General features: G+C 37.4%; 1 protein-coding gene across 1 annotated transcript in view; it reads left to right on the top strand.

The window, feature by feature from the left end:
* Positions 1–26,244, top strand: part of MANBA (mannosidase beta) — a 115,435-nt gene that overhangs the window by 33,090 nt on the left and 56,101 nt on the right. The window contains exons 6-7 of the mRNA XM_025423089.3: positions 9,314–9,489; positions 10,363–10,473. Coding sequence (XP_025278874.3) covers positions 9,314–9,489; positions 10,363–10,473 — 287 coding nt within the window. The remainder of the gene's footprint in view (positions 1–9,313; positions 9,490–10,362; positions 10,474–26,244) is intronic.

Here is a 26,244-nt window from a genome sequence, read left to right as displayed (position 1 = left end):
TTATGGTTGAATAGCTACCTACTTTTTATACAAATTTCCATCTAAGTCAGATTCATGGTGGTTGGTCGGTTGGTTGGTTTTTAAAAGGACCTCACTGAGGGATCAGTGGTTTAACGCCTGCCTTCGGCCCAGTGTGTGATCCTGGAGTCCTGGAATCGAGTCCCACATCGGGCTCCTTGCATGGAGCCTGCTTCTCCCTCTGCTTGCGTCTCTGCCTCTCTCTCTCTCTCTCTCTCTCTCTCTCTCTTTCTGTCTCTCTGTCTCTCATGAACGAATAAAATCTAAAAATAAATAAATAAGTAAAGGGACCTCACTAAATCAGTTTTCGAAAAATCTGAAAATTAGTCAGTGGCCAGAACCACATTCTCTGCTATCCCATGGGTTGCCTGCTGGATTGAGGTTCCATATAAACTAGAGACCATGGTCTCTTCTGCAGGGAGCAGGACGTCAGGTAGGGCATCCCTGAATCTCTGGGCCAGGGAAGGGCTCAAGTTGTAGAGAGAGCAGGTCAGCCTTGCCTGTCTACCCTGTTTTGATAGAATTCCTGTATTGTTTGGGCCCAGTGTTGATTAGAGTAAGGAAAGGATGTAAAATTTTGTTTAATTGGGAAGGATATCTGGGAGGGGATTTTGAGTCATATAATAGTTTTTCTTCTTAGCTACCTCCATCCCCAGTACTTTGTCCATTTTTGGAATTACTTGCATTCTACTGCAGGAGTGCTGGGAGTAATAGGTATTAGTTATTTTTTTAATCTCCATGTTTTATTTATTTTTATTTGTTTTATTTTTTATTTTATTTTTTTATTAGAGTGTAGTTGACACATAATGTTACATTAGTTTCAGGAGATTAAACAAATCTCTATGTTATGCTGTCCTCACCACAAGTAAAGCTACCATCGGGCACCATATCACTCTATTATCGTACCATTGACTGTGTTTTCTATGTTGTGCCTTTTCTTCTGTGACTTATTCATTTTATAATAGGAAGCCTGTATCTCCCACTCTCCTTTATCCATTTTGCCTATCCCCCTCCCAAACCTCTGCCCCTTTGGCAACCATCTTTGTTTTCCATATGTATATATCTATTTTTATCTTTTCTTTGTTTTGTTTTTTAGATTGCACATGTAAATGAAGTCACGGTATTTGTTTTCTCTGACTTACTTCATTTAGCATAAAAACTTCTAGATTCAGGGGCGCTTGGGTGGCTCAGTTGGTTAGGTGTCCAATTCCCGATTTTGGGTTGGGTCATGATCTTGGGCCTGAACCCTAAAACATGGGGCTCCCTGCTCAGCAGGGAATCTACTTCCCCTTTCTCTCTACCCCTCCCCCAGCTGTGCACTCCTTTTCTCTCTCTAAAAAAATAATAAATCTTAAAAAACAAAAACCAAACCTCTAGGTCCGTTCTTTTTTGTGACTGAGTAGTATTCCATTATACACGCATACACATTGTAGCCTCTTTATACATTCATCCATCAGTGGACACTCTTACTTAGGTTGCTTTTATATCTTGGCTGTTGTAAATAATGCTGCAGTAACCATAAGGATGCATATATCTTTTTCAAATTAGTGTTTTTGTTTTCTTTGGGTAAACACCAGTAGTGGAATTACTGGATCATATGGTATTTCTATTTTCAACTGTCTGAGGGATTTCCATAAGTTTTCCACAGTGGCTTCACCAATTTACATTCCCATCAACAGTGCATGAGGGTTCCTTTTTTTTTTTTTTTTAATTTTTATTTATTTATGATAGTCACACAGAGAGAGAGAGAGAGGCAGAAACACAGGCAGAGGGAGAAGCAGGCTCCATGCACCGGGAGCCCGACGTGGGATTCGATCCTGGGTCTCCAGGATCGCGCCCTGGGCCAAAGGCAGGCGCTAAACCACTGCGCCACCCAGGGATCCCGGTTCCTTTTTTTCTACATCCTCACCAACACTTGTTATTTCTTGTCTTTCTGATTCTAGCTATTCTTACTGATGTGAGGTGATATCTCATTGTGGTTTTGGTTGGATTTCCCTGATAATTAGTGATATTGAGCATCTTTTCATGTGTCTTTTGACCAGCTGTATGCCTTTTTTGGAAAAATGTTTGTTTAGATCCTCTGCCCATTTTTTAAATTGGATTATTTGTTTTTTTGGTGTTGAGTTGTATATGTTCTTTATATTTTGGATATTAACACCTTATAGGGTATATCATTTATGAATATCTTTCTGCATTCAGTAGGTTACCTTTTTATTTTGTTGATGGTTTTCTTTGCTGTGCAGAAGCTTTTTAGTTTGCTATAGTCCTGCTTGTTTATTTTTGCTTTTGTTTCCCTTACGTTAGGAGACATATCTAGAAAAATGTTGCTTGGCATGATGTTGGAGACATTACTCTCTATGTTTTCTTCTAGGAATTTTATAGTTTCATGTCTCACATTTAGGTCTTTAGTCCTTTTTGAGTTAATTTTTGAGTATAGTGTAAGAAAGTGGTCCAGTTTCATTCTTTTGCATGTAACTGTCCAATTTTCCTGGCACCATTTATTGACAAGACTGTCTTTTCCCATTGCATATTCTTGCCTCCTTTGTCATAAATCAATTGACCTATAATCATGGATTTATTTCTGGAGTCCTGATTCTGTTCCATTGATCTATGTGTGTATTTTTGTGCCAGTGTCATATTGTTTTGTAGTATATCTTGAAATCTGGAATCGTGATACTTCCAGCTTTGTTCTTTCTTGAGATTGCTTTGGCTATTTGCTGTAGGAGTGATGGGTATTCCTTAGGAAAAGCTAATTTATCAATCCTAGGAGAGGTATGACAGAAAGCTGTATTCTAGAAATGTTTTTTTGTTGTTGTTGTTGGTTTTTTTTTTTTTTTTTGGTTGTTGTTTTAAGATTTTATTTATTCATGAGAGACACAGAGAAAGAGGCAAAGACATAGGCAGAGGAAGAAACAGGCTCCCTGTGGGGAGCCCAATTTAGGACCCAATACTGGAACCCTGGGAACATGCCCTGAGCCAAAGGCAGAAGCTCAACGCTGAGCCACCCAGGTGCCCCTATATGGATCTTAATTTATAAGAGGGAGCTCTCCTTAATAAAAAGATAGGATTATATGTTTAAAAAGTAACAAGCAAAAAGTATTACCAGGTAATACCAGGAAGATTATTGATGATTTAAGACTCTACATGTGCTTTAGGAAACTAAATTGCTTAAATTCTCCATGGCTTCTGAAACAAAGGGTTGTATTCCATTTGGAAGAAGAGGAGAGGGACAAATATGTTGGCATAGTGTCTCTACTGATGATGTGATAGACTTGCATGTGTTCATACTGAGTGTTTGAATTCTGCAGTCTTAGTTTTTTCAGTTAGTAGCACAAAAGGAAGTTAACTGGGTGAGCCTCAGAGGACTGCTGATTTCTTTAGAATTTTCCCTGTCAGAAATGTTAGAAACTGCCAGTAACCTTTGAGAACTGCATTATTTGTCTTCCTGCCAGAGGCTCTTACAAGCAGCTGATTTTTCACTGAAGAGAGGTGATAGGAAACATCCAAGGGGTTAGCTTGAACTTGGTGGTTATTAGTTGGTAGGAGGTACCTCGAGAGCAGAACTAAAATCTCTAGGTGAAAATTAAAGAAAAGGGGATTTCAAATCAATGTGAGGAAATGACTTTACAATAGGCATTAGTCAAGGCTAGCAAAAAGGGAAGGCTATTTTGTGAAGCAGAGGTTCTTTTCATGACAGATACTAGAGAGATTAGAATAGCCTTTTGAGGGAAATATTTTAGAATAGAGAGCAGTAAACTTTTTCTGTAAAGAGTCAGATAGTGAACATTTTAGGCTTTTGGGCTGTATCACCTTTGTTGCAACTGTTCGACTCAGCCATTGTAGTGCAAAGGCAACCAAAGACAACATGGTACACAAGTGAGCATGATTGCTGTAGCCTGCTTGGCCTGCCATAACAAAATACCATATTCTGGGTGACTTCAACAACAGACATTGATTTCTTATGGTCTGGGAGCTGGGAAGGCTCAGATCAAGGTACTGGCTGATGGGTTTGTAGAGAGGGCTCTCATTCTGGCTTGCAGACAGCTACCTTTCTTGCTGTGTCCTCACATGATTAGGGTGATGGGGAGGAAGAAAGAAAAACAGACAGACAGGCAGACAGAAAGAAAGAAAGAGAGAGAAAGATGAAGGAAGGGAAGGAAAGAAAGAGGTAGATTTCTTCCTTTTAGAAGACCCAGACCTATCAGATTAAGGTCTCACCTTTATGACCTCATTTAACTTAAATACTTCCTAATGACCTTACCACAGTCATACTGGGGAGTTTGGGCTTCCACATATGAATTTTAGAGTGAGGGTGGGGACACACAATTCAGTCCATAGCAACTGTGTTCCAATAAAGTTTTTTTTAATAAAAACAGGAGGTAGGTCAGATTTGGCCCAAAGACCAATTGTTTGTCAGCCTATGGTCTAGAGTGAATTAAACACTTACCAGAAAGTAGACTAGGCAATCTGTCAACATACAGTTCAAAAGTTTTATGAATCTGTGCTGCTGTGATTAAAGACTCAGCCAAAAGATATATTTGATGTCTATCTTCACTTGTTATCATTAAAACAAATGCTCCCCTATGTAATTAAACTCTCTCCCTAATGTAAAGATTCTGAGCACCAATAAGACATGGTTTTGGCAGAAATTATTTGGATACAATTGGTATAATTTAGAAGTTAAGGATTTAGTCTCTAGTTTCAGACTGTCTTGGTTCTTGTCCAAGCTCTGCAACTTACTAACAGTGTGACCTTGGGTAAGTTACCTACCTCCTCTGTGCTTCAGTTTTCTCATCTATACAATGGTGATAATAATAGAATTTACCTTATAGAAATGTTGTGATTCTTATTTTTTATTTATTTATTTATTATTATTATTTTTTAAATGTTGTGATTCTTGAATAAGTTAATGAATGTTGAGAGCATAAAACAGTGCCCAGCTCACAGGAAGTTCTTGGTGTTATCTATTATTATTTCTTTTTTTTTTTGAGATTTTATTTATTTATTCATGACAGACACACAGAGAGAGAGAGAGAGAGAGAGAGAGAGAGAGAGGCAGAGACACAGGCAAAGGGAGAAGCAGGCTCCATGCAGGGAGCCTGATGTGGGACTCGATTCCGGGTCCCCAGGATCAGGCCCTGGGCTGAAGGCAGCGCTAAACTGCTGGGCTACCAGGGCTGCCCCTATTATTATTTCTTGAAATAAGAGATAGTAAGGGAAGCAAAGGGACTGTGATAGGGAGCTAAAGGTCACGTAGCTATCAAAGATTTAGGGATATTTTAGAAAATAAATACCTTTGGATCAGATTGTAGTGTGTGTTTTTAGGGATATTTTAGAAAATAAATACCTTTGGATCAGATTGTAGTGTGTGTTTCTGTTTAAAAACAATAAAAATGCTGTAAAAGGAAACTTGAGAGACTTACTATATACTTGATAGGAGAAAAGTATTTTTAACAATCAAGTGTGGTTGTCTTGATATATGTTACTATATCTTAGGAAAACTGGACTCTATGTGTGGGTAAACTCCAGAATTGGCTGGATCAGAACAGATTAATTCAGGGTTCATTGACTAGTGTTCCTAAAAATGGATCATCTAAGGGGCACCTGGGTAGCTCAGTTGGTTAAGCCATCTGCCTTCAGCTCAGGTCACGATCCCAGGGTCCTGAGATAGAGCCCCATGTCTGGTTACCTGCTCAGTGAAGAGTCTGCTTCTCTCTCTTCCCCTCCCTGCACCCTGCTTGTGTGCTCTCTCTCTCTCTCTCTCTCTCTCTCTCTCAGAGAGAGAGTACAGGTGAGAGAGCACAAGTGGGGGTAGCAGCAGAGGGAGAAGCAGACTCCCCACTGAGCAGGGAGCCAGATGCCAGGCTCAGTCCCAGAACTGGAGATCATGACCTGAGCTGCAGGCAGCCTCTTAACTGACTGAGCCACACAGGTGCTCCTAAATAAGTAAGACCTTAAAAAGAGAGAATGGATCATTTTATAAATAAAAACAGTTCTTAAGTCTAGGATTAGTTTTAACTTCCATGTACAACCAATCTATGTATGCATTTGATTTTTTTTTAAAGATTTTATTTATTTATTCATGAGAGACACACACAGAGAGGCAGAGACATAAGCAGAGGGAGAAGCAGGCTCCTCACAGGGAGCCAGATGAGGGACTTGGTCCTGGACCTGGGATCACATCCTGAGCCAAAGGCAGATGCTCAACCGCTGAGCCACCCAGGTGTCCCTGTACTTTTGATTGATGTGAGATGCAGATGTGGTCCTACATTTGTGAGGAGTGACAGTTATAAAATCTTTGCTCACTGATCAGTATATACACTTTTCCTTCATTTGCAGCAGAGCCATGTTTTTTAGTCCCCTCCTTATTTGTAGGAGAAGGGTCTCTAAGATATTTCCCAGCTGATAACCTCCTTCTGTCCCTTCTTCACAGAGAAAAATAGAAGCCTCTAAGCAGGAAATTCCTTAGTTTCTTGCCATAGATCATACAAAGCTAAGTGCATCTGCACCAGTCAACCGTTCTCCTTTCTGTGGCTGTAAGGAATGAGAACTCTTGTTGGTGGTTCTGACATCTTGCCTACCCAGCCTTTTTGGATACTTCCTCCCTGGTTTCTCCTGTGAAGCCTAAAAAATGTGGATCTGTTTTTCCACTCTACTCTTGCCCAAAGCCTGCTTTGACATGTCTTACTTTACAACCAAAACCAAACACAGATTCAATTCTGGAGACATTAAACAATATAAGTTTAATGGATGATGGAGGAAGGGGTTATATTGCATATAATGTAAAACGCTACTTCAGAACTCCCTTGAAACATTCTACCCCATTCACAAACTCCACTCCCAAAGTGTTATTCCTTGGCAGCTGTCTCATCTTTCTTTTCTCCCTGTGACCTTCCTCTTCAGCTTGACTCCCTTTTTCTTTACTTCCTCTCTGTTGCAAGATTTTCCAAGTGGCACCTTCTATCCCTTTTGCACAGACAGAAATTTCATGTCTCTGCTTCTTTTGTTTTTATCCTGCTGTATCATTGTGATGGGCCCTTTGTAATTTTTTTTAAAAATACAGATCTGATTGTGTTATCCTTTTTGGTGAAAAATCTCTAGCGGCTCCTCATTGGTCTAGGATAGAGTTGCCAGACTCCTCACATGAGCTGAACCCTGCTTACTTCCTCAGTAACACGGATCTCCCTCTCTGACCAGTTTCATTATTGTTCAATTTTTTTTTAAAGATTTTATTTATTTATTCATGAGAGACAGAGAGAGAGAGAGAGAGAGAGAGAGAGAGAGAGAGAGGCAGAGACACAGGCAGAGGGAGAAGCAGGCTCCATGCTGGAAGCCCGATGCAGGACTAAATCTCAGGACCTGGGGATCACGACCTCAGCCAAAGGCAGACGCTCAACCACTGAACCACCCAGGCTGCCCTCAAGTTTTTGTTAATGGCATTGTTCTCCTCAGTCATGGCTCTTCACCCTTTCTTTTCATTGTGCCTAGAATACTTCTCATCTGCCTCTGAATTTAGCTAAAGCATCCTCCTGGGCCCAACTAGATACTGGTTTTTCATAAAGGCCTTCCCTCACCCTATGTAAGTGAGCTTACACTTACCTTCCTTCCTGTGTATATTTTCTCAGAACAACCTTATATTTCTCCCACCCTGGTATTTTCTCACTTTTATATTTGTCTATATTCCATTAGATTCTTAACTAATGAGGTTAGGGACCATGTTTATCCTGATCACCATGTAATTGCTATCACTTAGCAAAGTACATAGCACATAGAATGTTCTCACTAAATATTTCTTGGTTAAATAATCTACATTTAAAATAACAGTTGACTGTTGAACAACCTGGGGATTAGGGGTGCTAATCCCTGTGCAGTTGAAAATTCACATATAACTTTTTTTTTTTTAAGTTATCTCTACACCCAATGTGGAGCGTGAACTCACAACTCTAAGATCAAGAATTGTGAGCTCTACTGACTGAGCCAGCCAGGTACCCCATTGACTCTCCCAAAACTTTACTACTCCTAGCCTGCTGTTGACCAGAAGCCTTACAAATAACAGATAGAGGTGATTAACAGATATTTTGTATATGCATTATATACTGTGCTCTTAAAATAATACCTAACTTTTTTTTTTCCGTATTTCTAAGCTATGTAGTTCAACTGTGAGTTTTTTCAAATTGTCACAAATCTTCAAAAAAATTTTCCAATATGTTTTTTGAAAAAAAGTCCTCATGGGGCACCTGGTTGGTTCAGTGGTTGAACGTCTGCCATGATCCTGGGGTCATGAGATCGAGTTTTGCATTGGGCTCCCTGCATGGAGCCTGCTTCTCTTCTTTCTGCCTATGTCACTGCCTCTCTCTGTGTCTCTCATGAATAAATAAATAAAATCTTGGGGCCCCTGGGTGGCTCAGTGGTTGAATATTGGGTTGCCTGCCGAGAGCCTGCTTCTCCCTCTGCCTATGTCTCTGTCTTTCCCTGTGTCTCTCATGAATAAATAAATAAAATCTTTAAAAAAAAAATCTTAAAAAAAATCCTCATGTAAGTGGACCCGTGCAGTTCAAACCAATGTTGTTCAAGGGTCAACTATATATTTGTTTTTTTTATACCTAATTCTACTACATCTAAGTTTATACCTTATTATATGGCTTTAAAACTGAATTTGGGGATGCCTGAGCGGCTCAGCGGTTGAGCATCTGCCTTTGGCTCAGGACATGATCCCAGGGTCCTGGGATCGAGTCCCACATCAGACATCAGGCTCCCTGCGTGAAGCCTGCTTCTACCTCTGCCTATGTCTCTGCCTCTCTCTCCGTGTCTCTCATGAATAAATAAATAAAACCTTTAAAATAAAAAAATAAAATAAAAACTCTGTATTTTTACTTTGTCTTATGAAAAGGAATAAGCATGTATCAATCTTAGAAAATCTATTATATTTTCATTTGTGACATTCTACTCATGTCCTATTTATAAAGTTTTTATGACTTAATGATTGTCACATTTTTAGAGTAGAAGTATATAAGACACATACTTTTGGTTATTCTTCCTCAAAATGAATGATGTAATAAAACACAAAAAAACAAAATGAATGATCAAGCTCCCAAGATTAAATGAGAATTTCCACTGGACTTTTTGTCATGACTGCATCTGTGGAGTGCTTATTAGTTTAGAAGCTGCTTTTTAGTCTTTTCTTCAATGAATCCTAAGGAGTATAGCAATAATAATGCGTGGCATATTTCATATATATATATGTGTATATATATGTGTGTGTATATATGTTTCTTTTTTTTTCTCTATGCCTTAGATAACCATACCCAGGTGTGGAGTCTTGAAATAGAGTCTTCTTTTGATGTTGTCAGCCCAAAGCCAATTTCTGGTCAAGTGATCGTATCCATACCTAAACTGCAAACACAGCAGACATACAGCATTGAACTTCAACCTGGGGAAAGGATTGTTGAGCTATTTGTGAAAATTAATAAGGTGAATGATGGCACTTCCTCAGAATCACCAGACGAAAAGCAGTACTATTCAAAAGAAATGGCTAGAAAGAGGGGACTGAGTATGAAATAAAAATATACCTTTCTATTTTCTCCTTCACTTTTAACCTCTCATATATTTTGTGTGTTATGAACTAAGGAATGATATTCCCAAATTTTAAGATTAAGAAAATGGAGAATATGTGATTTGGCATACTTTTATCTCAAGAAGTCAGCTGTTTTGTATCTTAATTTTTCTGTACTGTTTGCAGTATCCTAAATCCAAAATACATTTTAAGCATTAAATTTAAATACAGTGATTACTTTTGGTACGTATTAATTATTTTAAATATTGGTGCTTATTTTACATGCAGAATTCTAAATCTAAACTCATGATCTTTCATGGGTTGAAGTGAGCTGGATTTTCCCTTTTCCCTTTCCTTTTCTTATTCCTCTGATTGATTGTTGTGAACTGAACAGGATGAAGTAAAGCAACATTCAGTGACTATTCAGATAAAGTGAGAACTCCAAACAATTTCTAGTTCTGGGCTTGAAAGAAGAGTCAACCTCAAAGTCCAATTCTTAGTGTTAATAATACAGAGTAAATGTAAGCTTCAGTGTTGGAAATAATTGTTTCTCTGAAAACCTATGTTATTCTATTCTTTTCTTTTCCTTTTGGTGTATTAATCCATGCTAAACACCTAGCATGTTGATTTTTAAATATTATCTATGGAATGGTATAATTTGGCATAATATAGAACCTAGAATTTCTGTGTTTGACTCTATGAAACATTGATATAATACTCATAATCACTATATTATTTTGATGAAAATTTGCCACAGATTACTTACAATTACTTACATTGTTTCTTGAAAGAATGTTACTGTAGAAACTTGGTGGCCTCGTGGACATGGACACCAGACTGGATACAACATGACAATTCTTTTTAAACTGGTTAGAGGCTTAAGTATTGAAAAATCAACTAAGGTAAGCAAATGCTTTAAAATATTTTGTGAGGAAAAAAGTATGTTTCTTGTTAGAACAGCCATATAGATCTTTGTAAGAAAAGAAACCAGAAGAGCTCCTGTGATCTCACTCACTCAGAGAGCCATTAGTGACAGTTACATGCATTCCAAAGCTTCTCTGTGTATCTATATTTATAAATGGATCAGACTTTACATGTTATTTTATTTATAAATATTCTCCTGTGTTTGTAAATTGTACATTGTATCAAAGTAATACATATGTATAATTTTAAAGCTCAGATATTATCAGAAGGTAACAGGGTACCTTGCCCATCCCTTCTTATTCCTATTTTCTATTCCTCAGAATCAATCATTTTTAACTTTTGTTTATTTCTTCTGTTTATTTTCATTTTCCCAAATAACATGCTTCTACTGGTGTTTTCTAATTTTTCAGTTTGATGTAATATCTACTGACTTCAAACCTAGGGGATGAAGACATAATTCTTTCACATGATTCTCTCTCATGACCCCTGCTTGGCCCCCAGTGTACACATTTTGCCTCCCTCTGCCCTCCCCATGTCATCCAATGGCCATTTTTGTTACTTTAGTATTCAGTGTTTACATTATTATATTACAAATACACTATTCAAAGCTGAAGCACATGGTATATTAAAATCATATTTTCTTTCTTTTGCAACTTTCTGTTTTCCTCAGAGTTAATAATTGTCTCATGTTACCAGTTGCTTTGTTTTTCTTTTATCTTCCCCTAAATCAGGTACAAACTCTCTTACATACTTGAAATATCCTTAAATTTAGTCACACTCCTAGATGCTCTATCCATTGTTTATTACTATTATTATTCTTTTAATTTTTGTTATCTCTCAAAACTCTCTCTTCTAGAGCCATTTCTAGAGTAACCAAGGAAGAGCATCTCCCTGATCTTAACTTGGTTACTCTCTAGATCTTCTACTTAACTGTTGTCTTGGAACTTCCTTTTATTATTCTTGGAATTTTCTTCATTTGTCTTCTAGGAATTCTAGGTATTCCCTTCATCTTTTCTTCTGGATTAAACATGGAACCCTGTTTCTTTGGACTTATTGTTTATCTTTTTTAAAATTTGACTTTCCACTTTTGCTGACTTTCCACTTTTGCTGATACACTTTTTCCAATAGATTCCTGAGAACAGCTGAGTGAAGTAAGTCAGTCGGAGAAGGACAAACATTATATGTTCTCATTCATTTGGGGAATATAAATAATAGTGAAAGGGAATATAAGGGCAGGGAGAAGAAATGTGTGGGAAATATCAGAAAGGGAGACAGAACGTAGAGACTGCTGACTCTGGGAAACGAACTAGGGGTGGTGGAGGGGGAGGAGGGCGGGGGGTGGGAGTGAATGGGTGACGGGCACTGGGGGTTATTCTGTATGTTAGTAAATTGAACACCAATAAAAAATTAAAAAATAAAATAAAATAAAATAAATAAAAAAATAAAAAAACAATAAAAAAAAGATTCCTGAGAACAGGTGTGTAGGAGATAACATTTTTGAGAACTTGGAAACATGCAAATACATAAAGTCTATCCTCACAGTCACTTGATAGTTTGGCTGTGTATGGGAGTCTAGGTTGGAAATAATTTTCCTTCAGAATCTTGAAGACATTGTTTCATTAGCTTTCAGTATTTTTGTTTTGAAATATAATTACATTCTAATTTTCGTTTTCTTGTATAGGACTATGTTGGCTTCTGGAAGCTTTTAGGATTTATTTATCTCTAATAATCTAAATTTAAACATTTGAAAATGAGTGGATTTTTGTTGTACTTGTTCTTGTGCTAGTTATCCTTATGGGCTCTTCCAATTTAGAAACTCAATCTGGAAATTTTCTTATATCTTTTATAGTTTTTATTCATCTTTGTTTTAATTTTTTGATACAACTGTTAATCAGATATTGGCCCTCCTAGACTGAGCAATATTTTTAGATTTTCCCCTCTGTATTCCATCTCATCTTTTTATTCTGTCTTTTGGTCTCTTGTTATTCCCACTAGAGATCTTCCTTGAGTGCCTGGTGATCCTTGGTGTCCATTCTGAAGATTAACTCACAAAAATACAGATAAGAAGTCCTATAAGAGCTTCAATATTTGTTATTCAAATGGAAACCCAGCTTTATCATGTGGTGATGCCCACATATCAGTAGCTATAGATCGTGTGTGTGTGTGTGTGTGTGTGTGTGTGTGTGTGTGTGTGTGTTTAGCTTTGCCAGTGAGGACATTCTCCACTTTCCTGCCTGGAGAATATAAGACTGGTTGTTACCATTCAGGGAATCTAGTGGCAGAAGAGGACTAAGGTTCTGACATGCAGCATGTAGTTTCATCGGTTCTCCTTCTCTCAGTGTGCTTTGTATCTTCAAACCTCTTTGATTCTGAAAGGTAAATGATAGGTGAGACTCAGGATCCCTTTTCCAAACAGTGTACTTGAGTTCTGCTTTTAGAATTAAAATACCTTATGTAGGTCATTATACATAAAGCTGCCTTTTCATGTCACTTTAAAAATTCTAAAATTGAGTCAAGATCAAAACTGGAGTGATCTAGAGAGGACAATGGGGAAAAGTAGTCCCTGTACTCCAAAATACTGCTCTCAAAGTAACTAGAAAAATCTCTGCCCCCTCCTCCATCTGTCAGGGACTATTATTAAAAAAAATACAATAAAAATGTTTCCTCCTGAAAGTATAACCATCTATTTTTGTCTCTAAATCTGTGAATAAACCTTGTGGTAATCTTAGCTAGAGGATATTGAAAGGAAAATATATCTTTAGTCTAAAGAAATGACTAAATCCTGCCTGGTTTGAGATACAGCACTAAGGATTAGAAAGAATAGCACTTTGGAATTTATTAGCTATAGGCTACTTATTTAATCCTTCAAGTTTCATTTCCTTACATGTAAAATGGGGCAGTAAAGATGAAATAACCTGGATCTAGCTTATAATAGTGTATTGTAAATAGTACTAATCTTAATCCCTTTCATAGATCTCCTCCTTCCCCCAACAGCAACCTTTGGTGTTTGCAGTTGGCTGGTGTTATACTCTGGTGTCAACCCTTATATTTGGTGTTACCTCTTCTTGGAGCCAGACACCATGCTAAATATGGAAATTAGAAGCTCATTATCTATTTTTTCTTTGTTTAATCATGCTCTATATTTTCTGAGACATTGTGAGTGTGTGTGTGTGTCCACAGCATATGTAGGGAGAATATCCTAGAGTTGTCTAAAGGGCCAAAACATTTATTCTTATTCTAACCTTCTTGGTGGAAGATGTCTGCTCTCTCACATGTTGAATTGTTGTGTGTTATTTTCATGAAAGGAAGAAGAACTTCTATGTTTTTTTGTTTGTGGGAAATAATTCTTTTCATTCAGGCTACTATGGTTGCATTATTGTTTATTACATTTGTTTATTTATTTTTCTTTTTTCTCACCCAGTTACCACCCCCCCACACACACTGTTTATTACATTTAAAGATGCCATTTTTCAAATTGGCCAGCAACAGGAGAGAAAGAAGATGTATTTTCCCATGCTTTATATTAATGTGTACCTGTGAAGTGTACCCTTTGACTGTGGCAACTGTAGAGTTTGTTATTTTTGAGACTCATTCATTCACTAAATACTTAGGGAACATCTGGGTTTCATCCACTTTGTTAGGCTCTGGTGATAGAGCAGTGAATAAGACATTATTTCCATTTGTCTCTTAGTTCTTAATAAACCTATAAATTTAGTTTGGAAATTAAATAATTAAACAAGCAATTGTAATAAGCACTCTAGAGAAACATAGAGTATTGTAGAAGCACCAGAGCGGGAACATCCTGGGAAGATTCCTATAGAATGGTATCTGTGTTCTAAGGGACAAGTAGAATTTGACCAAACAATGTGGCAAAGAGGTAGAGGGACAAGAATATGTCGTGGCCCAGGAACTTGAAGCAATATTATGTGATTTTGGAAGTGAAAGTCATTTCAATGTGGCTGCATTTGAGTTTGAAGTAGAACAAGGGGTGTTTTAAAGGTAGGCTAAGGGCAAGATTGTGTAGGGTCTAGTAAGCCATGTGAAGGAACTGGACTGACTGCCTTGAGGGCAGTGGGAATTCTATGAAGGATTTTAAGGAAAGAGCGTGATCATATTTGTTTACAAGGATTGTGCAGGTCAGATTGGAAGAATGACAAGAATGGGAGGCCACTAGAGGACTGTGGTGGTGGGCAGCCCGGGTGGCTCAGCAGTTTAGCGCCGGGTATGTTCTCATCTGCTGTTTATTCCCTTTAGTTTATTTTTATTTTCAGTTATTGTATTCTTCAATTTTGTTTGATCTTTCTTTCTTTCTTTCTTTCTTTCTTTCTTTCTTTCTTTCTTTCTTTTCTTCTTTCTTTCTTTCTTTCTTTCTTTCTTTCTTCTTTCTTCTTCTTTCTTCTTCTTCTTCTTCTTCTTCTTCTTCTTCTTCTTCTTCTTCCTTCTTCTTCTTCTTTTTCTTTCTTTCTTTCTTTCTTTCTTTCTTCTTCTTCTTCTTCTTCTTCTTCTTCTTCTTCTTCTTCTTCTTCTTCTTCTTCTTCTTCCCTCTTCTTCTTCCTTCTTCTTCTTCTTTTTCTTTCTTCTTTCTTCTTCTTTCTTCTTTCTTCTTCTTCTAATGTATCTCTTTGTTGAAATTCTCACTGAGTTCATCCACTTCCTCAGTCCAGGGCGTGATCCTGGAGACCTGGAACGGAGTCCCGAGTCAGGCTCCCTGCATGGAGCCTGCTTCTCCCTCTGCCTGTGTCTCTGCCTTTCTCTCTGTGTCTCACATGAATAAACAAATAAAATCTTAAAAAAAAAAAAAAGAAGAAGAAGAAGAAGAGAAGACTGTGGTGATGATCCAGGCACAAGATGATGATTGCTCAGTCTGTAGAATTGCTGAGGAAATAGATTTGAGAGAGATTTAGGAGTTAATACCACAGACTTGTTGATGTAGATATGTAGAGAGAAGAATGAGTTAACATTGGTTCTTAAGTTGCTGTTTGGGTCACTTAAAAGGCCGCATTTCTGTTCTTTGAACTCAATTACTCAGACAGAAGAGCAGGTTTGAGGGACAGGATGGAGTGGAAATTATTTCTATGTTAGATGTGTTTTGTATGGAGTGATTAAGAGATACCTAATAATAAGGAATAATATTCAATGGGCATTTCATTATATAGGTCTGAAGCTTAGGTATTAGATCTGGATTAAAGATTAGATGATATAGAAGTCAACAGAATAAGTTAATTGTAGTCATGGGAGGCGATGAACTACTTCAAGAACTGCATAGAGAGGAGCTCTAGAACAAAACTCCAGGGAATCATAATAATGAAGCAGGAAGGGAGAAAAAATTTCCTATAGAGGATTGAAGAAGAAATGACCAAAGAAGTAGAGGCAAAACCAATTGAGTGGGGAGTCACAGAAGCCAGAGGAAGATAGTATGAGAAGCAAGAATGTTTTTTTAAAGAGTGTTAAATCCTGCAAGGAACTCAAGTTAGAAAAGGAGTGAGAAAGATCCCTTAGGTTGGTAATAAGGAAATGACTGCTGGACCAGACCAGAATGGATGTCAGAGTGCATTGGGTCAAGAAGTGACTGAAGGTGAGGAAGTAGAGACAGTGAGAATAGACGACTGTGAGAAATGATTCGTGGGAATCACATCTGAGCCAAGTGGTAGTGATGGCCAATTGGGGTCAGAAGACTGGCTACATACCAGCACTGTGCAAATAAGTAAATATATTGAACTACTGAGATCCAGATTTTTCATGGTTGGAGGAAGGTGGAGAGAAAAGAGAAAACCAGAATGGATTGGAATTGGAGCTAATAGTGTGAACTCATGATTTTCAGCATATGTAGATAAAAATAGAAATATACAGATGTAAATGCATGTGTGTATATTTACACACACACATTTCTTTGCTCTTTCCAGGCCTTCCCAGAGGTCTTGAGAATAGTGGCACTCTGGTAACAATGAACAGAACTAGTGTTCAGATCTTGGTTTTTAAATTATACTGTCTACTTAAAGGGATCAGGGCTTTTCAGGGAAGTGATGGAGGCTGGGGCTGGAGCTTAGAATATCTTGCTGCACTAGAAAATAAGAAGGTACTCAAGAATGATTGGATAAGTTGGGGCACCTGGGTTGCTCAGTTGGTTAAGTATTAGACTCTTGATTTCAGCTCAGGTAATGATCTTAGGGTTGTGAGATCAAGCCCTGTGTGGGGCTCTGCTCAGTGGGGAGTCTGCTTAAGATTCTCATTGTCTTTCTTACCCCACTCCCAGCTCACATGCACACACACACACTCTCTCTCTCCCTCAAATAAATGAATAGAATCTTAAAAAAAAAAAAAAAAGAATGATGGGATAAGTCAGAAGGATATTGGAACCAGTTTAATGTGCCAAATCTGAGAAAATTGAAGCATTAAAATAAAAGAGTGGTAGTAAAAGATTATAACCCATTTAACAAGTAAATGAGAGAAAGGAAAGTGATTCCTTAAAGAGGATAATCAACTAATAAATGTAGAAGGAATAATGGAACTAGAATAATAATCATTTGATAACTACTGTGGTTATAAGTAATTCAGGTAAGAAATATGAATAAATGCTGAAACTGAGGGTAAAAGTGGCATGAAAAATGAGATATTTACATAGCCTCAAAGCATCTCTCAGCAAACTATTTATAATTACAGTGGAGAAAAAAATGCAGTGAGGAAACTTAGCAGACACTATCTTGATTAAGTGATTAAGGTTATCACCACCAACATGACAAAGTGACATGGTGTCCACCCAACAGGCTGCAACAAGAATTTAGAATCACTTTTGTGATAGTCCTGCCAAAGCAGATAACCTGGATCTAACCCAGAGGAAGCATCAGGCAACCTAAATGAGCTTTAGGAGCTAAAACCTTCAAATGTACTTCAATCTACTATAATCTTAAAAAATGTCAAGGAAGGACTGAGGAACTAATCCACATTGAAGAGACTAGAGAGATGTCACAGCTGGGTGCAGTGCTTGATCTTTTCTCTCTCTCTTTCTTTCTTTCTTTCTTTCTTTCTTTCTTTCTTTCTTTCTTTCTTCTTTCTTTCTTTCTTTCTTTTCTGTAAACAATGTCACTGGGACAACTGACAAAACCTAAAGGCGTCTCTCTCTGGGTGAAGGGTATTCGAGAGTTCTTTGCACTATTTTTGCAATTGTTCTGTGACTTCAAATGTTGCAACATGAGAAAGAACACCATTAAAGAGAATGAAGAGCAATGACAACAAAATCCTGATGGGAAGAGTCAGTAGCCAGGGCAAGAGTGAAAACAGTTCAAAATCTGAGAGGTGGTTGAGAGGGCTATCTCTGATAAGGTAGGGGAGGGAGGATGGCGTCACCACAGTAGTGAATGGATTCAGTGTTTTGTTGTCATAGGGGTTAAAGATAAAATAACATATGTAGAGGAGAAGATGGAGCATGAGGATGGAAGTAATTTTGAAGATCTCTAGGACCACTTAAGGCATAGTTTCTTTCTATGGGAATTGCAGCCTCTTCTTTCAGCAGAGTCCAAAGAGGAAAAAGTGAACCTGAACAAGAAAGTTCAGGGAGTTCTGGTCAGGTAACTTTTTTCTCTCCTGGGAGCTAGGATGTAATGTCTTGTTAAGAGGAGTGGAGGGCAAGTTAGAAATTTGAGAAAGTGAAGCCTTGAGATAAGCTAGTCTAGAGAAAAGGCTAAAGCAATATGATGGGATTCTGGGGCAGCATTGAGGGCCCACCTGAGGCTGAAAACTCTGAATCTCTTTATCTGAGAATTGTGATACCTTCACTTTGGATAAATTCTGATTTCTGATTGTGACGTGTTTGGGTGGTTTGGTGGTATTGTACAAGGTGTTTTGGTGTGCACTGTGGTTTCAAATTGGACCCTCTGCCTACCCTGCTTGTACTCATGCCAATGAAATCCCTTGTATTTGAGCAACGCTTTAAAGTTTGAGGTGAGGGACACCTTGGTGGCTCAGTGGTTGAGCGTCTGCCTTTGCCTCGGGTGATGATCCCGGGGTCCTGGGATCGAGTCCTGCATCAAGGAGCCTGCTTCTTCCTCTCCCTATGTCTCTGGCTCCCTCTGTGTGTCTCTCATGAACAAATAAAATTTTAAAAAAAGAAATGAAGTTTGAGGTGAGGCTTGGATCCAAAACTAGATATCTTTCCATGATATGATTTTTTAAAATGGTCTTGTTATTTCTAGAATGTTAAGAGGAATAGTAGTTCTGTCATATAGGAGTCTTAAGGTACTGTTTTAGTTAGCCTGTTAAAACCTTACTATAACATTTTAATCAGTTTGGTATTCTTCTCAGAAGATGGCCAAGAAGGTGATTAAAGAAAAAAGAGGATAAAGGAATAAGGTATTTTACCTTGGAGAGCTGAGGACGTGTTTGCTAATTCTTTAACTTGTTATTCTTGAAATTTTTTATTCGTCTGTAATAGGACAGAGGTGGAGAAGGAAGTGAACTTAAAGTGGAGCATGTGAGACCAAGGTCACCCATGGGAGTAGCTGTGTGGTAGTCAAGGTTGTGCACACTAGAGTGGGCAACTGAGGAACACCTCAGCATTCATTTGCAGTGGGAACTTTGAAAAGTATTTATGTCTATTAGACTGGGATGGTAGAAGTTGTATTAGATGATCTCTTGTGCCTCCCCATGATTCTGTGATTGCCTAGAATGAAATACAAATTTGAGCTCTTTGCAAGGTTCAGGAATCAGTGTTTGCCTTTGAAATTTAGATTAAAAGTATAGATTAATTTCACGTTTTGTAAGTGAAAGATAATACCTAATTCACCTTTGTTTCCAGGGTGGTTCTTAAGGAAAATAAGTATCTTGCCAGTCCTAAATTTCTTCATGGTTTCAGACTTGCCAGTGTTTCAGCAGGCAAGGAATTTGACAGCTATCTGCCATCATTATCTGTGTCTTGCTCCTATTTCTTTGGTGGGAATGCGCCAGATTGGGATTTCTTTTCTTCTTTTTTAATTGAAGTAGAGTTGACACGCGATGTTACATTAGTTTCAGGTGTACAATGTAGCGATCGGACAGCTCTGTATTATATGCTATCTATGCTCACACATGTAACTACCATCTCCCACCATATGATGCTATTACAATACCATTGACTCTATTCCCTATGCTGTATCTTTTTTCTACATGACTTACTCATTCTATAACTGGAATCTGGTATCTCCTACTTTCCTTCACCCATTTTGCCCAACCTCATACCCCCTCCTGTCACTTTGTTCTCTGTATTTACGGGTCTGTTGCTGCTTTTGTTTGTTTTGTTTTTTAGATTCCACATGTAAGTGAAATCATATGGTCTTTGTCTTTCTCCGTCTGACTTATTTTTACTTAATAACTTCTAGGTCCATTCATATTGTTAAATTGGAATTTCTTTTTATTTTCTATTTATTGTAAATTGTAACACACATGCAGAAAAATACACAGAACATATGTGTAATCTAATGATTTCTAATGATTTCTAATCAATCATTAAGCATTAATGAATTCTAATGATTTCTAATCATTCATTAAGCATTAATGAATGATTAGAAAAAGCACATTTATGTAACGCGTCATCCTAATCACGAAATAGAGCATTGCTTATCCCTCTGGAGGTCCCCCTACCCTTTGTGAGCCCTCCCCAATCACTGTGCCTTCCTCCTTCTCAAAGATCCACTATCCTGCCATCTAACACTGTAGTTTATTTTTGCCTGTCTTTAACCTTTATGGACATGGAACCACATAGTATGCATTCTTTTGTGTCTAACTTGACTCAACATTGTATTTGTGACATTTAGATATGTTGTCAGATATAGCTGTAGTTTATTTATATTGCTGTGTACTATTTCAGTGTTTTATACATTCTGCTGTTAAAATTTAGGTACTTTCCAGTTTTGGCTATTCTGAGTAATGCTGCTATGAGCATTATTGATTCAAAGCACGTATGCTCCCAACAGCATTTCTGCCGGGACTGGAATCACAGGATCATAGGGCATGTGTAGGTCAGCTGTGATAGCATGCTAAACTGCCTTCCAAAGTGCTTGTATTTCACTTTTACTCCATATACTCACATGCTCCCCAGCACTAGGTATTGTGTCAGGACTTTTGTTCTTATCACTGGCCCTTCCTTATCTCACTGCTATTGCTCTTGTATTCTGGTGGTTCTATTATGATCTTAAAACATAACATAAAAGAAAATGTAACATTACATAAAATTGGTTTATGTAAAACTATTCCTATTTTAAAACATCTTATTGAAATCCATCGTGCTTCAGTTTTCTTTCGTGACTCTCTTCCATTGAGATTAGACATAACACATTTTAATTTTTTGTTTACTGAGTATGTCTCAAGACAGCAGCACAGTTGACTCAGACAAAAGACCTTAGGGAAGTTATAGATTTTAGATGCAGCCCATGCAGCAGAGATGTACTGGATCTAGTAGGAGGGGAAAGGCTGACTACATTTCTTTCTGAACACAAAAAAAATCTTGATGATTGAAATTTTTTTATTGTTGAAAGAAATAACTCTGAGACACATCTGTAAGTATGAAGAGAAATAATATGATGAAAATATAGGAAATTTTAAAATAAATTACGAAATAAAAGATAGGCATTGGGATATTATAAATTCTGTCCAACAAGTCATTTCAGGGACTCTAGAATGTAAGTCTGGTAGAGTCTGCTTTCTTTTAACAAAGGAAGTTTTGTGTAGAAGTGTAATGAGAGAGGCTACTTTGGGTAAATTGGAAAAAAAAATCTTCCTAATCACTGTTTTGCCATTTTCTGCCCAGGTTTATTGAATATTTTTATCCTACTAATTGATTATACTGAATTCCTACCTAAGACGTGTTAAAGACGTAATAAATATTTTTAAAGGACTAATATAGTTTACCTTTCTGGAAAAATAGGAACTCAATTAGTTGATACTTCTCTTTAGCATAACTTACTTTATATGACTCTCCCATGTATTCCCTATGTAAGGCAAATCTTGCTAAAAGCAACAGAAGGTAGTTGCTTATATTTGACCCAGCATCAGTATTCTCCAATTAAATTATTGTAGGGAAATAGAAGAAACAATGTAATAATATGTAGTCCACAATTAGAAATTGTATTGCACAGTTTCTAAGTCAGAGGAGGTAAAAAATTGCCCCTAGCTATCACAATTAGAAAAATAATGGAGACTTAACTTCTTTTTTTTTTTTTTTTCCAAATTTTGCTTTGTTCTTTTTTTTTTTTTTTTAATTCCCAGTTTCATCTTTGCAGTACCTATAGTGCAGAAAGAGAGCACAATACCAGTGAGATGTTTTTCTTTTTTCTTTCTAAGTGCTACTCTTGGCTCTCTAAAGACCTTAGAAGTACATAGCCAAAAAATATGGAATTCAGAATAATCAAGGTGTATTTCTGACCACTCTGTACTTCTGATCAATACTGAGAGTTTATAGAGATTGTGAAGTGTGTCTCCCTCTGTGTGTCCTAGGTTTCCTAACATAACAAATGGAGTAGCTTAGAACAAAAAGAATTTACTTTCTCATAGTCCTGGAGGCTCAAAGTCCAAAATCAAGGTGTTGGCAGGCCATGTTTCTTCTAAACATGGGCTGCCATGTTGTATCCTTCCTTGCCTCTTCTAATTTCTGGTGGTTGTGGGTAATCCTTGGCATTTCTTGGCTTGTAGGTAGGTTACTCTTATCTTTGCCTCTGTCATCATATGGCCTTCTCTCCATGTGTGTCTCTGCATTTCTTATAAGGATGCCAGCCATTGGATTAGGGCCCATCCTAATCCAGTATAACCTCATTTTAATAACTAATTATATCTGTAAAGACCCTATTTCCAAATAAGGTCACATTCTGAGTTTCTGAGTGACATAAATTTTGAGGAACGCTATTCATCTCAGTAAATTTCCCTCTTGTCTTTCTTCCTGTCCAATTTTAATTAAACATTTCCAAAATGGTTATTGGTAGTGGCTTACCCAGACCGGGTCATGGGAGCAGTTAGCCCTGGGTACAGGCATTAAGTCGTTGCATGTGTGTAGACTACAGGTTGGCCTGTATTTTACTATTAGATATCTGGCAATTCTATACAATGTCAGTGATTAAATACTCCTCCCTGCAAAATCTTTTCTTGGTCTAAGTTTTATCCATCTGTGGGATTATTCCTGAGTTTTAATAACATATGTAGGCTTCAATTTAGCACATTTTTATTAATTTCTTTAATAAAGGTTATATTCTACCTAGAAGTAAATTTGGAGAACTCTTGGTTATATAGTTGTCCCCAGGATAAAGAAGACTCAGCTGCATATAGTCATTTTGAAAGTAAGTTTATTACAGTTTAAAATAGTTTAAACTTGTTTTGTACATGGTTTATATACAAAGTCTCTATCTTATTACGTATTCTTACATTTAAAAGTAGTTCGGAAACAACAGCAGAGTGATTATAAAAAAAAAACAGAAGCTCAGCATGAGCTACTTCAGTGTGAACTCTTGGAATTTTTATTTTTATGCTTAAAATTTTAAATAGAAATAATTAATAAGCTGAACTTATTATTCATTACAAGTAAAATTATTCATTACATGTAATTATTCATTACAAGTAAAAACTTCAATGTAGGGGCACCTGGGTGCCTCAGTTGGGCATCCAACTCTTGATTTTTGACTCAAGTCATGATTTCAGGGTTATGGTATTAGCCCCACTTTGGGCTTCACACTCCCCAAGAGTCTGCTTGGGATTCTGTCTCTCCCTCTCCCTAACTTCCCCCCGCCCCACTCATACACATGCTCTCTCTCTCTCTCAAATAAATAAATAAGTCTTTTTAAAAAATTAAAAACTTCTGCTCTGTCAAAGACAATGTCAAGAGAATGAGAAAACATGTCGCAGATGGGAGAAAATGTTTGCAAAAGACCTATCTTGTTGAACAAAATACGTGAAGAACTCTTAAAACTCAGCAATAAGATGATAACCCAGTTAAAAAATGGGCCAAAGATCTTAATAGAAACTTGGAAGAGATACAGATGGCAATTAGGCATATGAAAAAATATTCCATATTATATGCCATTAGGAAAAATGCAAATTAAAACAAGACGGCTCTATGCATCTGTTAGAATGGCCAAAACATGGGGCACCTGAGTGGCTCAGGTCATGATCCTGGGGTCCTGGGATGGAGCCGTAATCTGGCACCCTGTTCAAGGGGGAGTCTGCTTCGCCCTCTTCCTCAGACCCTTCCTGCTGCTAGTGATCTCACTCGCTTGGCTCGCTCTCTCTCTCTCAAATGAAAAAATTTAAAAACCAAAAAAAAAAAAAAAAAAAAAAGAAAATTAGAGTGGCCAAAACTTGGAACAGTGACATTTCCAAATGCTGGTGAGGATGTGAAGCAACAGGAGCTCTCCTTCATTGCTGATGGCAATGCAAAATGGTACAGTCAGTCACTTTGGAAGATAATCTGGTAGTTTCTTATAAAACTAAGCATACTCTTACCATATGATCCAGCAATTGATCTGCTCATTGTTTATCCAACGGACTGAAAATTTATGTCCACACAAAATCCATCTCTGTTTACAGCAGCTTTATTCCTAATTGCCAACACTTGGAAGCAAACAAATGTCCTTCTGTAAGTGGAATGATAAACCTGGTAGATCCAGACAATGGAGTATTAGTTAGTGCTGAAAAGAAATGAGCTATTAAGCTCTGAAAAGACTTGGAGGAAGCTTAAATGATGATTACTAAGTGAAAGAAGCCAATCTGAAAGGGCTCCATATGGTATGAATCCAAGTATATGACATTCTGGAAAAGATAAAACTGGAAACATTGAAAAGATCAGTGGTTGCTAGGGGCTGTAGGGAGGAGGTACAGAGGGATGAATAGGTGGTACATACTGGATTTAGAGGGCAATGAAACTACTCTGTATGACACCATAATGATACATGTTATACATTTGTCCAAACCTATAGAATGTAACACACTATGAGTGAAGTATAATGTAAGTTGTGGTCTTTGGGTGATAATGATGTGTTAGTATAGGTTCATCAGTTGTAACCAATGTACCACCATAGTGGAGGATGCTAGTAATGAGGAAGGCCATGCACTGTGGGGCAAGGGGTATATGAGAAATTTCTGTATCTTCCCCTCAATTTCGCTGTGAATCTTAACTACTCTAAAAAAAATTAAGTCGTTAAAAAACCTAAATAGAGGATAGTGTGAACTGGGATGTATAATATGTAATATTTTATTTGGCAAGTGCATATTTGAATTCATATGTGAAATATTTTACTAATTTTTATATCTTTAGAATTGAAATTCTTTACTTGTTAATTTTTTCTTCCAATTTTTTATTTAAATTCTAGTTAGTTAACATATAATGTAATATAGGTTTCAGGAGTAGAATTTAGTGATTTATCACTTACGTATAACACTCAGTGTTCATCATAACAAGTGCCCTCCTTAATACCTATCACCCATTTAGCCCTTCCCCACCCACCTCCCTCCATCAACCCTCAGTTTATTCCCTATCATTGAGTCTCTTTTTTTTTTCATTGAGTCTCTTGTAGTTTACTTCCCTCTCTCTCTCTCTTTTTCCCTTCCCATATGTTCATCTGTTTTGTTTTCTAAATTCCACATGTGAGTGAAATCATGGTATTTCTGTTTCTCTGACTGACTTATTTCACTTAGCATATACACCCTAGTTCCATCCACACCATTGTAAATGGCAAGATTTAATTCTTTTTTTAAAAAAAAATATTTATTTATTTTAGAGAGAGCATGGAAGCAGGGGGAGGGGCAGAGGGAGAGGGAGAGAAACAGACTCCCCTTTGAGTGCAGAGCCTGATATAGGGCTCAAACCCACAACCCTGAGATCATGACCTGAGCTGCAGTTAAGAGTTGGATGCTCAACTGACTGAGCTACTCAGGTGCCCCAAGATTTCACTCTTTTTGATGGCTGATTTATATTCCACTGTGTGTGTGTGTGTGTGTGTGTGTGTGTGTGTATACACACCACATCTTCTTTGTCTGTTTATCAGTCAATGGACATTTGGGCTCTTTCCATAATTTGGCTATTGTTGATAGCACGTGCCACTATAAACATCGGGGTGCATGTACCCCTTTGAATCTGTATTTTTGTATCCTTTGGGTAAATACCTAGTAGTGTAATTGTTGGATTATACAGTAGTTTTATTTTTAGCTTTTTGAGGAAACTCTACTGTTTTCTAGAATGGCTGTATTGTTTGCATTCCCACTAACAGTGTAAGAGGGTTCCTCTTTCTCCACATCCTCACCAACACCTGTTGTTTCCTGTGTTATTAATCTCAGCCATTCTGACAAGAGTGAAGTGGTATCTCATCCTGGTTTTGATTTGTATTTTCCTGATGATGAATGATGTTGAGCATCTTCTTATGTATTTGTTAGCCACCTGAATGTCTTCTTTGGAAAAATGCCTACTCATGCCTTTTGCCCATTTCTTAACTGGATTGTTTTTTGGTTGTTGAGTTTGATAAGTTCTTTACAGATTTTGGACAAAAACCCATTATCAGATACGTTCCATCAGTTGCCTTTTAGTGTTGTTGATTGTTTGCTTCATTGTGAAGAAGCTTTTTATCTTGATGAAGTCTCAGTAGTTCATTTTTGCTTTTGTTTCCCTTGCCTCTGGCAACATGTCTAATAAGAAGTTGCTATGGCTGAGGTTAAAGAGGTTGCTGCCTGTGTTCTCCTCTAGGATTCTGATGGATTCCTGTCTCACATTTAGGGCTTTCATCCATTTTGAGTCTATTTCTGTA

Source organism: Canis lupus, chromosome 32 (assembly GCF_003254725.2).
Source record: "Canis lupus dingo isolate Sandy chromosome 32, ASM325472v2, whole genome shotgun sequence".
Lineage (NCBI taxonomy): Eukaryota > Metazoa > Chordata > Mammalia > Carnivora > Canidae > Canis > Canis lupus.
Note: the sequence above shows the minus strand (reverse complement) of the source record. Positions and strands in the feature narration are given on the sequence as shown.